We start from the raw sequence: 14,591 nt of genomic DNA, 5'->3' as shown, positions 1-14,591 counted from the left end.
ACTAACTACAATTAAACTAAAGGGGGGGGGGGGGTGTTATGATTGCTTGAAAACTAAAAGACTTTAATAACTAAAAACTTGAAATTAAGCAAGAAAGTGAGATGCTCAAATATTGGAGAGAATTGGTAAACCAAGGCAATTCAACACAATGAACATTTGTGTGTTTATCATTAGGATTTAACATGAAGCTTATCATTCATCCCAAATTGGTTATAGCAATCATGAACCATGATATGCCAAGATTTCTCATAGGTAGTATGGAGGTTGGGGAAGCCCACAACACACCTTCTTAATCAAAATCAAAGATTCAATTGAAGCAATTGAACCCAAGAAGTTGATTAGCCTTAAGAATGAAGAAATCCCCAATTCCTAGAGGATGTCGATGCTTACACATGCATAAAGGAGTTATGATTCATAAACTAGAGATGATTTCTACCATCATAAAGCTCTTGTTCTAAGTAAATTCAATGATTCAATGCTAAACCAAAGAAATAAACTAACAATTGCTTATTAAAGTACCAAGCTCATGATCAAAGCACTAAACAAGCATCGAAATTATGAACTAGAATCATAGACATAAGATAAATGATAAATAAGCATAAATCCTTCAAAAACCCACAAACCTTCAGAGGTTTTAGCCAATGTCTACCAAAATAGAGAGTTTAGCCACTCATGACAATAGAAAAACAATCACAAAAGTCTAATTGCATAAAGAAACTACCAATATCTTGGAAAGATGAAAAGAAATTAGTCTTCAAGCTCCAAAATCGCCTCCTACAGGTCTCCAATGGTGAAAAATCGAGAATGGGCTAATGGATCTGATCCCCCCAGGTTATGGTGTGCCAAATGACCAAAATGCCCAAACTAGGCAGTCGCGCGGGTACCCGTGCAAGTGTTGCTGTTAGAGATGAGCAAACGGACCGAACCGGCTGGAACCGGACCGACCCGGACCCGACCCGGGAACCGACTTCGGCCAAAATCAAGAACCGAACCGGCCCGGCGGTTCTACCGGTTCCGGTTCCGGGTCCGGTTTTTACCGGGTTTTCGATTTTGGAACCGATCTTCGAGAAATAGCAACATATTTTTGGATGAGTTTTTTTCTTTTTCCCTAACATAAGTCGGATTGTGTTTTAACGTTGTTTGGAATATGCTTTGAAATTGATTATTATAAGCTCGAAGGTGAAAAGTTAGATTATCTGTAATTTACGTCAAAATTGAAGACGTAGCCGTATTTTCATGCATGTCCTAGTTTGTTTTTAAACTTTTTGTTTGGAGGTCACGATTTGGAAAATTATCAAAAACTAAAATGTTGAATTGTTATTTATTAATTAGAATAGTGATAATTATAATTGTTAAATATCTTTACCGAAATATAGAATAGATAGACATTGGTTTAAAATTGGAAACTAAAATTACATATAATTTATAGTTATACAAATGTTCATATATGCCTACAACAACAATAACAATAGAACCTGAAAATCTCATTATAATATAATAGAAATAGAAGAAACATAGTTGAAGTCTCGAAGATCATTTTTTTGTTTACATCCAATTCCAAAAAAAGGCATGGTTTTTTTTTAAAGATTATTCGGTCCGGTTCCCGGTTTTGGTCCGGTTCCAACGATCGGTTCTTACCAGGTTCCGATTCCAAAAATTGATGAAATTATAGTATCGGTTCCGGCCCGACCGGTTCCATCGGGTTCCGGTTCCGGGACCGGTTCCGGCCGGTTCCCCAGTCCATATGTTCATCCCTAGTTGTTGTAATGCTATTGGCTCCTCATTCCTCCACTACCAAAGATTCCTTTGGTCCCCTCCATATCCATGTGATTTAAACCAACCAATCATCATTTAGCTTCAAATATGGATGCTCCAAGCCCAAAAATAGAAGTTTATGACCCATCTTCACAAGCCCAAAATATCCAAGTCCTTAATTCTTAAGGCCTAAATCTTCTTTTATGGATCCGCCAAGCCCAACAATGCCTCGAAAGCCCACTAAGTCCGACTCCAATCAACCCGCAACCACAACGAACGCCGAAAATCTGCAAAATACCTTATGCAAAATAAAAAGCACTCGGTACGATCCATAATAAAGAAAATAAAGAATATACAATGCAAAACTAATTAAAAAGAGCTAAAAATCTAAAATAAACTAATAAAAATAAAAATAAGGAAATAAAATAAGCTATCATACCACCTTTGCCTAATTGTTTCCATCAGCAAGAGACACTCCATACACCTTATTGCTATTTGTACACAACAATAGATGTATTACACCTCTATTATAACACCACAGTTTTACAACAAAGACAGAACACCTTAGCAAGATGAACCCATTTTTGAGCTTTATAAGAAAAATGATGCCTCCGTAAGTATTCACAAGCACCATTTAATCAAAAAGCTCAATTTGTCTTTTTTTTTTTTTTTTTTTTTTTTTTTTTTTTTTTATAAATATAAATAAGTATTCACAAACTGATTATAAGTTTATAAGTACATCAAGGTAAATATTTTTTAATAACTATATTTTGTATTCATCATAACATACTTGAATATGGTGACTTTTACTATTAAGCTCTAGGCAGCCCAATGCACCTTTTTCAGTTATGACCCCATTTTTTTTAGTACCTCGCGTCAAAATTAGCCGAGATTACAGAAGGGAACCAACATCCATATGCAACATGATGGGACATTAAATGGGTAAAGTATATTTGCAATTTAGTTAAAAAAAAATGATAACACCTAATATTTCAATCATTGATTAATTTACTTGATTATGCATGTGCTTATCCCTATCAATAGTATTGGATGCTCAATGATTTGCATACGTAGTCCTAGGCAATGACCAAATACGAAAACAGGACCGAAATGAAATTTGCCACCATGTTCGACGCTTATTTACTATGTTAGGTCGTCTCTAAGGAGATTGAGGAGCTTTTGTTTGTTTGTTTATATAGTTTTTGAGTATGGGAAGGACTTGAAATCAGGGTCAGCTCAATAAATTTGGGGGCTTTAAGCGAACCAAAAATTTGGAACCCTTTGATATTACTATACTTAGCTATAAACTCTCCTCCTTTATCCGGACTTGGTACCGACAATAATAAACTAAATTTGGGGGCCTTTCACATTACTAGACACGGTCCATGTTGAATGTATAAGCAAGACTAAGGGTAGTTTCGTCAATGATCTTTAAAGATAGTTATTTATGATAGTTTTTTGGTGGTTAATTATCTTCCACCATTGTGTTGGTTCAAAAGTTGTCATGTACTATATATTGTTGGCTACAAACTACAAAGTTATCAATATTAGATCGGTTGCAAAGATACAAAGTTCTCTATTACAATATATCCAAGTTTTGTTAATTCAAGGGAAATCTACCAAAAAATACATATAGAACATGGAACTTGGAATAAATAGTTTATTATGGAGTTTGGGGAATGCATGCTTCAATGGAGACGGAAGAAACCTGAAACCATATGCAGTGGAGAAGGAAGAAATTGTAAGTGTATGCAGTTGTGCGGCACAACTTGTGTTGTGACAACTTGTGCTGTGAATCAGATTTCAGAAGTTAGAAGAAGAGGATTAGAAGAAGATTGAGCAGATCAGCAGAGCAGGCGATAATGGATTGAGGGCGCAAACATAGAAATCGTATGCAGTGGAACTATGGAAGAAGAAACGTCATTTTTTAGCCGTTTGCCTTAGCCGATTAGGGATATAATACATAGACCCCTTGGTTTGTGGGGCCCTCTTGATGTGGGGGCCCTAAGCCCTAACTTTGATTTACTATGCATTAAGTCGGCCCGGCTTGAAATCACATTAGGTCCTGTCGACTCTCGAGGCCTTTGTGACATAACTTTACATACGATTAGGGTTGACAAATCGGACAATCGTGCTTTTGTTTGACACGAAATGACAATGTTTTATATAAAACGAATACGACACGACATGATAACAATGTCATCTTTGTTTTAACTAATTTGAAAACAAACCAATTAAAAACAACAAACTCGAAAAAGATTACATAAAATAACAATTAGATTATTTAATTAATATATAATCACAAATAACATGAAAAATACGACAAACAAATACTAATCGTATCAATATCATTTCGAATTTTGAACAAGAAGTGAACACGACACGATGTCGTGCTTTTTTACACTAGGCATGAACACAAATTCAAATCTTAATTCATCCCAATTTTGTTTGGTGTATTTTTATCATGTGTGTTATTAATTGTCACCTCTACATATACTCCTACATAGATATAAAATTACAAATAATATCAACATACTCAATATAATATTCAGATGTGGTTATGCCACTACAATATAATTATTTTATGAAACTTTAGATATGGCAGTTTATCATAATCAATCCATCCTTGTCTATCTTTTATATATGATTCGACAATTAGGAACTCCTCCATTTCCCCCTCTCGTTAATTACTTGTTTGGCTACAATTTCCTTTAAGAGTTGTATATGCACACAATATGAATGTTCGACATTCCTCCAGTTGTGTGCTTCAAATTTGATCGTTGATAATTAGTCCGATCGGGGATTGTTGATGGTAATTATTTACCAGTTTTCTCACATTCATAGTTTTTCACACAAAGCCTTTTAACCTTATCGGAGGATGATGTCATTTTTTTAAAAACAAATAACTTGTAAAATACAATATGTAAATAGATTAAATGTTGAAATTGCATCTTCTTACATAACCGAAATTTAGACATTTCCTAGAAAATAAAAAATCTTGCAAACAGCTGCTAAACCTAAAACTGAAGTTTTCTTTGTTTTGTCAAAGATGACTCACAGATACTTTGTGAAACCTTATTTTAACAGAATAATGATTTCATGAATTTTGTAAATTTCGTAAATGTCTTTTTTTTTTTTTTTTTTTTTTTTATAATAGATGATTATTTAGTGATATAAATGAAAAATATGGTTGATTTGAGATTGCACCTCTCCGTTTTTGGTCATTTTATGACCAGCTAATATATAACCATTTTTAATTTAAAAACCAACGGTTTTGTTATTAATTTTTAACCAAACCCAATTTTAAGATTCACTTTGGGTTTTTATATATAAAAAAACCAAATCAAATTGAAGCAGTACGTTCAAAATAATGTTGCTTATATATAAGTTTAATTGTTTAGTTATGCTAAAAGTGGAAAGTAAGTTATTAAAATTTCATCACAAAAATGTGACCATTTTGGTCACGACTCACGAAATAGGCTCGTGAATTGCAAGCCCATATAGAATGGTCCCCCATATCATTGCGTTATCCATTTTTCTAAAAAAAAAAAAAAAAAAAAAGTAGTAGAAATAGGCCCATCTCTACTTTTCACAAATTGTTGATGCCTAATGCTGAATCAAATCCTCATGGGTGTGTTGTCTATTGTGACTATCATCATTTATTTATTTATATATTTATTTATTTCAATTTGTTAGTGACTATGTTGTCTTTGGTTTAAAACTACAGGCGACAATGGGTTATGTACTTATGTTGGGTTGGTGTGATTCAAGTGTGATCCGGAAAGAAAGACAAATTTATATTTAGATTTGGGTGTTGTTTGTTTTGGAAGTGGTTAAATGTTTTTTTTTTTTTTCATGTTTGCAAAAGAAGACGTGCACTTGAAAAACGTCTACCCGCCCGAAGGGAAAAGTGCTCAAAAAGTACTTTTGTAGAAAAACAAACGAGACTTTAGTGTTTTGAGTTTTTTCCATTTAGACTTTATCGTGATTAGAATCAATGAGGTAGTCGAAGTATGTTGATCGTCTTATCTCAGGTGGCCTTCTCAATCTCATGCGTCCCCACACCTTGGGTGGGTTCGAATACGAACTCAAAAAAGTTAAAAACCCTAAGAACAATTTTTTTAAAAAACTTTCAGTAAGTACATTTGAACAAAGCAACCATTAACATTATATTATATTAAGCAAAAAAAAAAAAAATTGGTTTACAATTAGTTATCACTTGTTGTTGGATCACCGTCGGACCAAGTCGGACCGTTGTCGGATCACCATTGGGCCACCGCCAAACTAACATCAAATCTGATGGTAATTTTCTGATCGTATTAACAACTTAATAGTCGAACATTGAAGTTCTCATTTCTTTCTTAATACATTTTAACAAATATCACTTTATGTTTGCAGCAAAATATATGAAATTTTAATAAAAAATATATAATTTTGTATTGAAAATTCAAATTTATTTTTTCTAAATTGTAGATTTGTTTGAAATATATTGTATATAAAATATATTAACAGCTTAAAATACCATAATCATAGTTTAATAAATATATTAATTCAATAATACATAGTTTAATATTTTCATGCATACCATCATTCATATCTAAACATAAAATTTATATAAAATATACAACTTAATACAGTTCATTTTTAGTTTAATATATAAAATCACAACACAATGTAATACAATCTATTATACACTAATTCACATATTTAAATAAATCAAATCCAAACTCTATCACCACCAACTACCACATGCCACCACCGATCATATGTGCAATCGTCATAATCATCATTCCTTCCAAATAAGATCTATATATATAAAATCATTAATTGACAGCTTAAATACTATATTTATAATTTAATAAACCAATTAATTCACTTATTTAGAGTTTAATGAAAAATAATTATATAAACGAATTCATTCTTACATATTTATACAACACAAAAATAAATATATTCACAAGAAAATTAATACAAATATTCATATTTTAACACAAAATTCATTAAAAATTCACAGCTTAATATAGTCAATTGACAGTTTAAAATAAAAATTCGCAGCTTAATGCAATCAATTTACAATTTAAAACACAAAAATCACAGTTTAATACAATATATGTATATATATATATATATATATATATATATATATATATATATATATATATATTCACAACCATACTATTAACTTATAGTCAATTGACAGTATAATTTACAAACTTTACAGATTAACACATTCACAATTTAATACATAAAATTCACAGTTTAATATAATTAATTTATAGTTTTAACAAAAAATTCATAGTATAATGTAGCCAATTATAGTATAAAACACAAAAATCACAGCTTAATACAAAAAAAAAAAAAAAAAAAAAATCACAACTTAAGACAATAATTGAACCATTAAAATATAAAAATCACAACTTAAAAAGCATAAATAATTTTTTTTATAAAACACTAACATAATAATAAATATTCATACTCAATTCACAATATACAAACCATAAAGTCATAAAGCAATAGTTCAAACACTCATTTACAGCTTAATACATAAGTTCATACATTTATTTACTTTTTAAAGAGTTATACTAATCAACTATAACATTTTATTAAACACCTTATACCAAAATTTAAGGCTATATAATATTTTATCGTAAAAGTTCCACATAATAATCTCACATTAAAAATTCATTTATATATATAAATGTTCAAATGAGTACAAACGGAAGGTCCGGAGAGCGGTCCATATAGGCTGTAGGCCATGCGAGATGGTCCAGTCATAGTGAAGGCTTATGTATGCATGTTGTTATCTGTTTTGGTTGTGTATGGTACTTTGGGGTAAGTCACTAAGCTTTGACTTACAATTTGAACTTGTAGTTTCAGATACTTTAGAGGACAGAGGCAAGACGAAAGCTTGACCGTGCACATCATCTTGGATTTTTATGAGATTATGATTTTGAGATACTCTGATTCATCCTTATGACTTTTAGAAACTATGTTTTGTAAACACTTATGGTTTTGGATTGATTTTAAAAAATGAAAAATTTTACCGTGATTTTTGGGTTGTTACATATAATCTAATAATCAATCATATTATTATAAAACATATTTTTGGTTATAAAAGTACGCAGAGTCAAACCCTCTAAAACTCACCAACATTATTGTTGATGTAATTTAAAACGCTTGTATTTTCAAGAACTTAAGAACTGGAGTGCACACACGACCGATTAGTATGGAAAAATTGTTATCCATCATAGTTTCTTGTTTTTGTTGTAGCAAAACTGTTAAGACACTTATTATGTTTACATTTTGTTGAACTTGTATTGATTTCTTAACGTACTTTTGGAATTCCAACAATGTAAACCTTGTTCTAGATTAATGAAAGTATGTAATGTTAATTACGAGTTTCGTACTATTCATTATGTGTGTTAACTGTGATCCAACGTTATGTCGCTCACCCCGACGCTTCTTCCGCCGGTTGGGGATGTGACAGTAGGTTAGCATTTAGGTTTTAAGCCGAAGACCCTTAGGGTATAGGTTAGGCCAATAGCCCCTTATGTATCCTTTTTAAATGAGGTTTAACCCTCATTATTAATCAATAAATCTATTCTATAACAAAAACGACGTCTGAATGCCGCATCATTATAAAAAACAATTATCGGCAAAATAATCATGTACCAAAAGTTCATGTGCGATTTCCCGATATCTATTAACAATCGTTCTTGTATTAATTACATCCGTATGATCTTCATCGGCTATGTTTTGCACAACATTAAATAATGTTGTGATAACTCTCCGTTATCATCTCAATCAAAATATTTAAATATATATATATATATTTATAGTATTAAAAGACATAAAAGATAGTGATGTTTATGTTTGAAGGTGGTATGATATATATAGAAATGCGATAAATTTTTTTTTTTTTTTTTTATAAATAATTTAAAAAACATTAATTGTTGCACATTTAATTAATAAAAAATATTGTTATTTGATGTGATCACTCGTGTTTTACACCACAAATCACCATGACCGTGATGACAAGCCACTGAAATAATGTGCACGGCTGTATTCGTTGCTACCACAAGCGTTCGTAGAAACCATTAAACGAATGGACTAAGATAGTTTAACTAGTATCTAAAACCAAACAGAGGTCGTGTTGGCATAAAAAATAAAACCCTAAAAACATAATATTAAATTAAATTGGTGGGCAAAGTCGTGATTGGTCATCTTCGCTACAGCTCCCTCTTTGACTTTTTCTGCGTCTTCTTTGAAAGTTGACACTACCCTTGTTTCTTTCACTTCGTCAGGAAGTGTGTCCTTCACGTGCTTCCCAACTCTTCAATCATATTCATACCATTACATACTACATACATATATTATTTTAATTAGAAAGAATTATCAGTTATTTCTATTTTTTTCAATACAAGTTATTAAAGGTTTATTCTATCATTTTTAGAATCAGTTTGCTAGTTTATTGATTATAGCAAATTTTTGTTGGGCTTGCACTTTAAAAATGGTAAATCGGACAATGTGAACGACCCATTTCTATTTTTTTTCTAAGCCATATGTGAGATCAATTGCGAAATACCGATGAAATTACGGATGTGTCAAAGTTTGACCTCTAAACATCCTATATGAAATTTTGTACCTCGATCACTACGCTCTTATCATGGGAGTTTAAATTTCCATTTATATTCTTAAGAACAACGGCAACTTTACATTCAACCGAAAGACAACAAACAAGATAGTAAATAATTTACAACTAGAAATTACATGCTACAATAGGGGGGCTACAACCAAAGTTTGATATCAGGTGCTGTAATTTTTCTTTGAGATGCAGAGTTTAAATCTCGTATAATATATATATATATATATATATATATATATATATATATATATATATATATATATATATATATATATATATATATATATATATATATATATATATATATATGAAATTAGAAGTATATTAGATTTACCGTTTAAAATATATATATATATATATATATATATATATATATATATATATATATATATATATATATATATATATATATATATATATATATATATATATATATATATATATATATATATATATATATATATATAACAACAACAAAGTGTTGGTCAATTGAATTTTTTTAGTTACAAAACTCAATTTTGAATATTTTGGTTTAATTGTTTCTCTAACCCTTGCTAGTTTGAATATATTAATCTTTAAATTGATAGAAGAAACCAATATTTAAATTGAAGATAATTTCATATATTTTGAAAAACATAGACTTTCTGACATTACAAATAAACCATAACACCAAGTTAGCCAAGAGATGAATTAACCTGCCTTACAAATAAATCATAACACAAAATTAGTCTAAAGATGAATTAACTTTTTTTGTTTGATGATTTTGTGCAAAATCTTCTAAGAAGCTTTTGTAGTGACGATTGACGAAGGATGCCCTAGGTCTAAGCTACACCAAGTAAAAGTCATTTCTTGAGGTTTGAAGCGATAGAAATGCATGATTATCGGATTCATCGGTCGAATTACAAAGCCGACACAAAAATGAATGCGCGTGCACACACACACATACACACACACACAACAATATTAGAGGATAGTAGAGACATGTTTTTAACAACCTCCTAAAGAAACATATACCTTTTGACAAGATGTAGTTGTTCAACACATGATCATCTAAATCCGAGAAAAACATAGCATTGATGTTGATGTTCCATAAAGAACATATATAAAATGCACCCGTCTAAGCCCACCCCATACGTCACATGCATATAAAATATTAGAATCGTTTAAAAACAATATTAAATCATCAAGCTCCACTTTATAACCTATAAAAAGTCACTCAACACCTTGACTTAATCGAGATTATACAAATTGGATTTGATTTTGATTGATAATAAATTTCTTAAACATATTGATTATGAAAGTATAATAGATGAATTTTCTTTTAAAATTTTTAGAAAATCGATGTTTGTAAAATAATAATACACTAATTACTTATCTTCTTTTTGAAAGTTGTTTGTAACATTTTTATTATTAATGAGTGAACATCTATATATGATGTTCATAATAGGGAATTTATGAAATGTTTCTATCAACTTAAGTTTTAAATTTAACGGTAAAAATTTTACTTAATAAAATATTTCAATACATTTTTTATGGTGTAAATTAGATTCGCTTAAGCTTTATACAATGTTATAAATTTAACGGTAAAATTTTTATTTAATAAAATATTTCAATAAATTTTTTGTGGTGTAGATTAGATTCGCTTAAGTTTTATACAATGTTAGGATCAGATATGTTTGAGCCACTCTATAGCCAATTTTGTATATTTTAGTACTAAATCAGAGTGTGTTTTTAACATAAAAATTGTTATAAATAAGATAGTAATTCATACACAATAAAAAGTTTATATAATATAACATTTTAAAGCGTATATTATTTAAATCACACATTATACAAATCAACTCCCTAATAAATAAATAGTTATCTTCAAAGACTTCAGATAGCAATATGAGTAAAGTTGACTATCCAATAACTTTTTAACTTAGAGGTCATTTTATCTAGTTATTTTTTGAATGATCAAAATACGTCACGTTAAACAATAAAAAATACCCCAGATATTTTTGTTTATGTTGTTATATAGTTATTTATTTAATTATTATTATTATTATTTTAGAAAAAACAATTTTCAAACAAAGTTGCAAATACCAACTAAAAATATACTAGCTATTTGTTTTCTTTTAAAAATAACGTGTGCCAACATTTCGATATAAATTTCATTATTGACATTATTGTTTTACAGAGTTGAAGTAAATGCAAAAATAAATAAATAAAATATAATTGATCCAGATAGTTACGTAATCCAACGGCTAGAAACGTTTAGTTGACTAGCATAGAAACGACACAAGAAAAGAAAGGTCAAACGTTTAGTCATCGGCCGTTTAATACTTTATTATTTCAAAATCTTCACCGTATTTGATCCGCTATAGTCATCTGGCCCTCTCCTCAATTATTTCTTCTTCCTTTTTCCTTTTTTGACCTTTTGCTTTCACTTTCTTTTTCTACTTTCTTTTTATTTTACAAAATTCAATGGGTCCAATATTGACGAAATATCATTCACTTTTTTTTTTTTCTTTCTTTTAATTCAAATCAAATAATATTTACATGTTATATGTACAAAAGTATATGGTTGTTTAAAATTTGATTTTATAGTTTTGAGATTTTATAAAAGAAAAAACAATTTCATTCATATTAGGATCAATCTTGAAATAAAACATATACTGAGATTTTAGGATTCCGACTACGCTCTTAAGATATTTAATATGTTGCATTTTTAATTTTATTATTTAGTTGAAACTTAAAAGTTGGTTTACTCAACTTGAAATCGTGGGTATGTTTTAAATTTTTCAAAGAACATCACCCCTTCATCAATTTATTGAAATTCGATAAAGTTTTTATATACACAACATACCAAGATTTTTCGGTTATTGTCGTGTAATATGCTATGTTTTTCTAACATCTTTCACGTAAACTTCTCTTGCGTCTCTAATAATATATTTCGTATTACTGTTTCGTCACGCTATCTTTAATCAATTGTATTTTGTTTAAGTAAGCTATAACAAAGTTTATTTAGTTTGATTTGAGTTGGTTTTTAGCTCCAAGTTTGGTTTCAGTTGTAGAAAGTTTGGTTAATTAAAACGTTATCTCTATATGTCTAAATATCGAATATTATAAAGAATAGATACATAGTTAAAATTTCATAAAAATATTCTACAAGTTCTCACAAATTGTGAAATATTTGACAACAATCATGAAGCAAATTTAACCAAATTAGGCTTTACTAATAATTAAATTTGATTTTTTTTTTTTTGTAAAAAAAAATTAGGAAAATAAATAAAAGGGGGGGGGGGGGGGGGGGTGGACTATGTGGTTGGATCTTACTCATACCAACTTTTGACTAAGCAGATTTGATAAAACGACATGCCAGTCACCCACTGCTTACTTTTCTCATTTCTCACCCTCTTCGCCTATTTACCTCGCCGATCTAATCATTTTGACTGCTTCTTATCTCTGCAAACCACCATTTTCATGGTCTAATCCGCCATGGCCGCCGTAGATCTAATCATGGGCTTCAGAAACACCACCTCCGACGAAACCAACGCCGTCCAAGAAGCTGCTTCCGGCCTTGAAAGCGTCCAAAAGCTCATCCGTCTCCTTTCCCAATCCCAGTCTCAACAACAAAACCAATCGCCGGCGGATTATAAAGCTGTCGCCGATGTCGCTGTTACCAAGTTCAAACGGGTTATCTCTTTGTTGGGAAGACCCAGTCGGGAACTCACCGGCCATGCCCGGTTCCGACGAGCACCTATTAATCATGGTGGTTATCTGAATCATAATCAGACGATAATGAAGGACCACGACCAGGATGATGTCGTTTCGGATGAAGGTGAGAATAAAGTCTATTGTCCAACACCTATACAACAAGTACCTTTTGTTCCTCCGCCGCCTCCGGCGGTTCCGGCTACCGGTAATCCAACGGCAGTGTTTCAGAGGAAAGATTCTTTGCCTAAAACGATTAGTTTCTCTTACTCCCCTGCGGTTTCTCGAGCTAGCTCGTTTATGTCATCGTTGACCGGAGACTCCGACGGAAAACAGCTCTCCGCCGGCGGTAAACCTCCGTTGTGTTCTTCTTCTTGTTTGAAAAGGAAGTGTAGTTCATCGGAAAATGGTGCTTCCGGCAAGTGCAGCGGCGGTTCTACTGGCCGTTGTCACTGTTCTAAACGAAGGTAAGAATTCAAAATTCAAACAACCCCCATCTAATTGTTGAGTTCACCCATATCGATTTATCATCAATTTTAATGTCATTTCTTTATATCAATCAGAAAGCTGAGAATGAAGAGGGTAATTAGGGTTAAGGCCATAAGTATGAAGCTCGCCGATATTCCGCCGGACGATTACTCGTGGAGAAAATACGGCCAGAAACCCATTAAAGGATCTCCACATCCCAGGTAAAATTACTCTCTTATTTCACCATTTTCGCTTTAATAAACTAACAGATTTTGAATCAATCCCGAAATCCTCCATGAATTCATCTCTAATTTCTTCAATTTAATCCCTGAAATCCACAGAGGATACTACAAGTGCAGTAGTGTGAGAGGATGCCCAGCTCGGAAACATGTCGAGAGAGCATTGGATGATCCAAGCATGTTGATTGTTACTTACGAAGGAGATCACAATCATGCTCTTTCTGTAGCAGAAACTTCTGGGTTGATCTTAGAATCATCCTAATTTCATCAAAATCGATCTCTTTTTTTCATTTTTTTCTCTTGATTTAGCTTAAGAACAAATATCAGTGAGCGTAATTAATTTTATAATTTTCGATTTTAGGACTTGTGTTAATTCCCATGCAAATTGGAAGGGTATTACAGTAGTGGAAGTTTGGTGAAGACTTTGGAATCAATTCCATATCTTGGCTTTGAAAAATCTAAATCCGATTGTGTTTTATTGATTAATTAATTCATTCTTTGAGATGCCATGTTACGATGATGATGATGATGATGAGAATTTGGTCTTCCTTTTTTTCATATTTTATGGAATTAGTCAATTGATTGTGGTTTACTCTTTAGTTTCCAAGATTCCGATTTCAAATCCAAATTTGCTTTTGCGCTTAAGATATATTTTTTAATGTTTCCAGAATAAAATTGACTAAATGGTTATAAAAAGTTATGTTTAAGAATTAAGAATATGTACTTGGGCAATAAGTAAGGGATGTTTTAAGTTTTAACTTAATTTCTAATATTGAACTTGTTTCTAT

General features: G+C 31.0%; 1 protein-coding gene across 1 annotated transcript; it reads left to right on the top strand.

The window, feature by feature from the left end:
* Positions 1 to 12,782: 12,782 nt before the first annotated feature.
* On the top strand, positions 12,783 to 14,289 carry LOC145043894 (putative WRKY transcription factor 7). The gene is made up of 3 exons (XM_078992662.1): positions 12,783 to 13,563; positions 13,660 to 13,785; positions 13,906 to 14,289. Exons 1-3 carry the CDS (start codon positions 12,881 to 12,883, stop codon positions 14,063 to 14,065), a joined length of 969 nt encoding a protein of 322 aa, XP_078848788.1. The 5' UTR covers positions 12,783 to 12,880; the 3' UTR covers positions 14,066 to 14,289.
* The last annotated feature ends 302 nt before the right edge of the window (positions 14,290 to 14,591 follow it).

The sequence above is a fragment of the Lactuca saligna genome, chromosome 4, assembly GCF_052625555.1.
Source record: "Lactuca saligna cultivar CGN05327 chromosome 4, ASM5262555v1, whole genome shotgun sequence".
NCBI lineage: Eukaryota > Viridiplantae > Streptophyta > Magnoliopsida > Asterales > Asteraceae > Lactuca > Lactuca saligna.
Note: the sequence above shows the minus strand (reverse complement) of the source record. Positions and strands in the feature narration are given on the sequence as shown.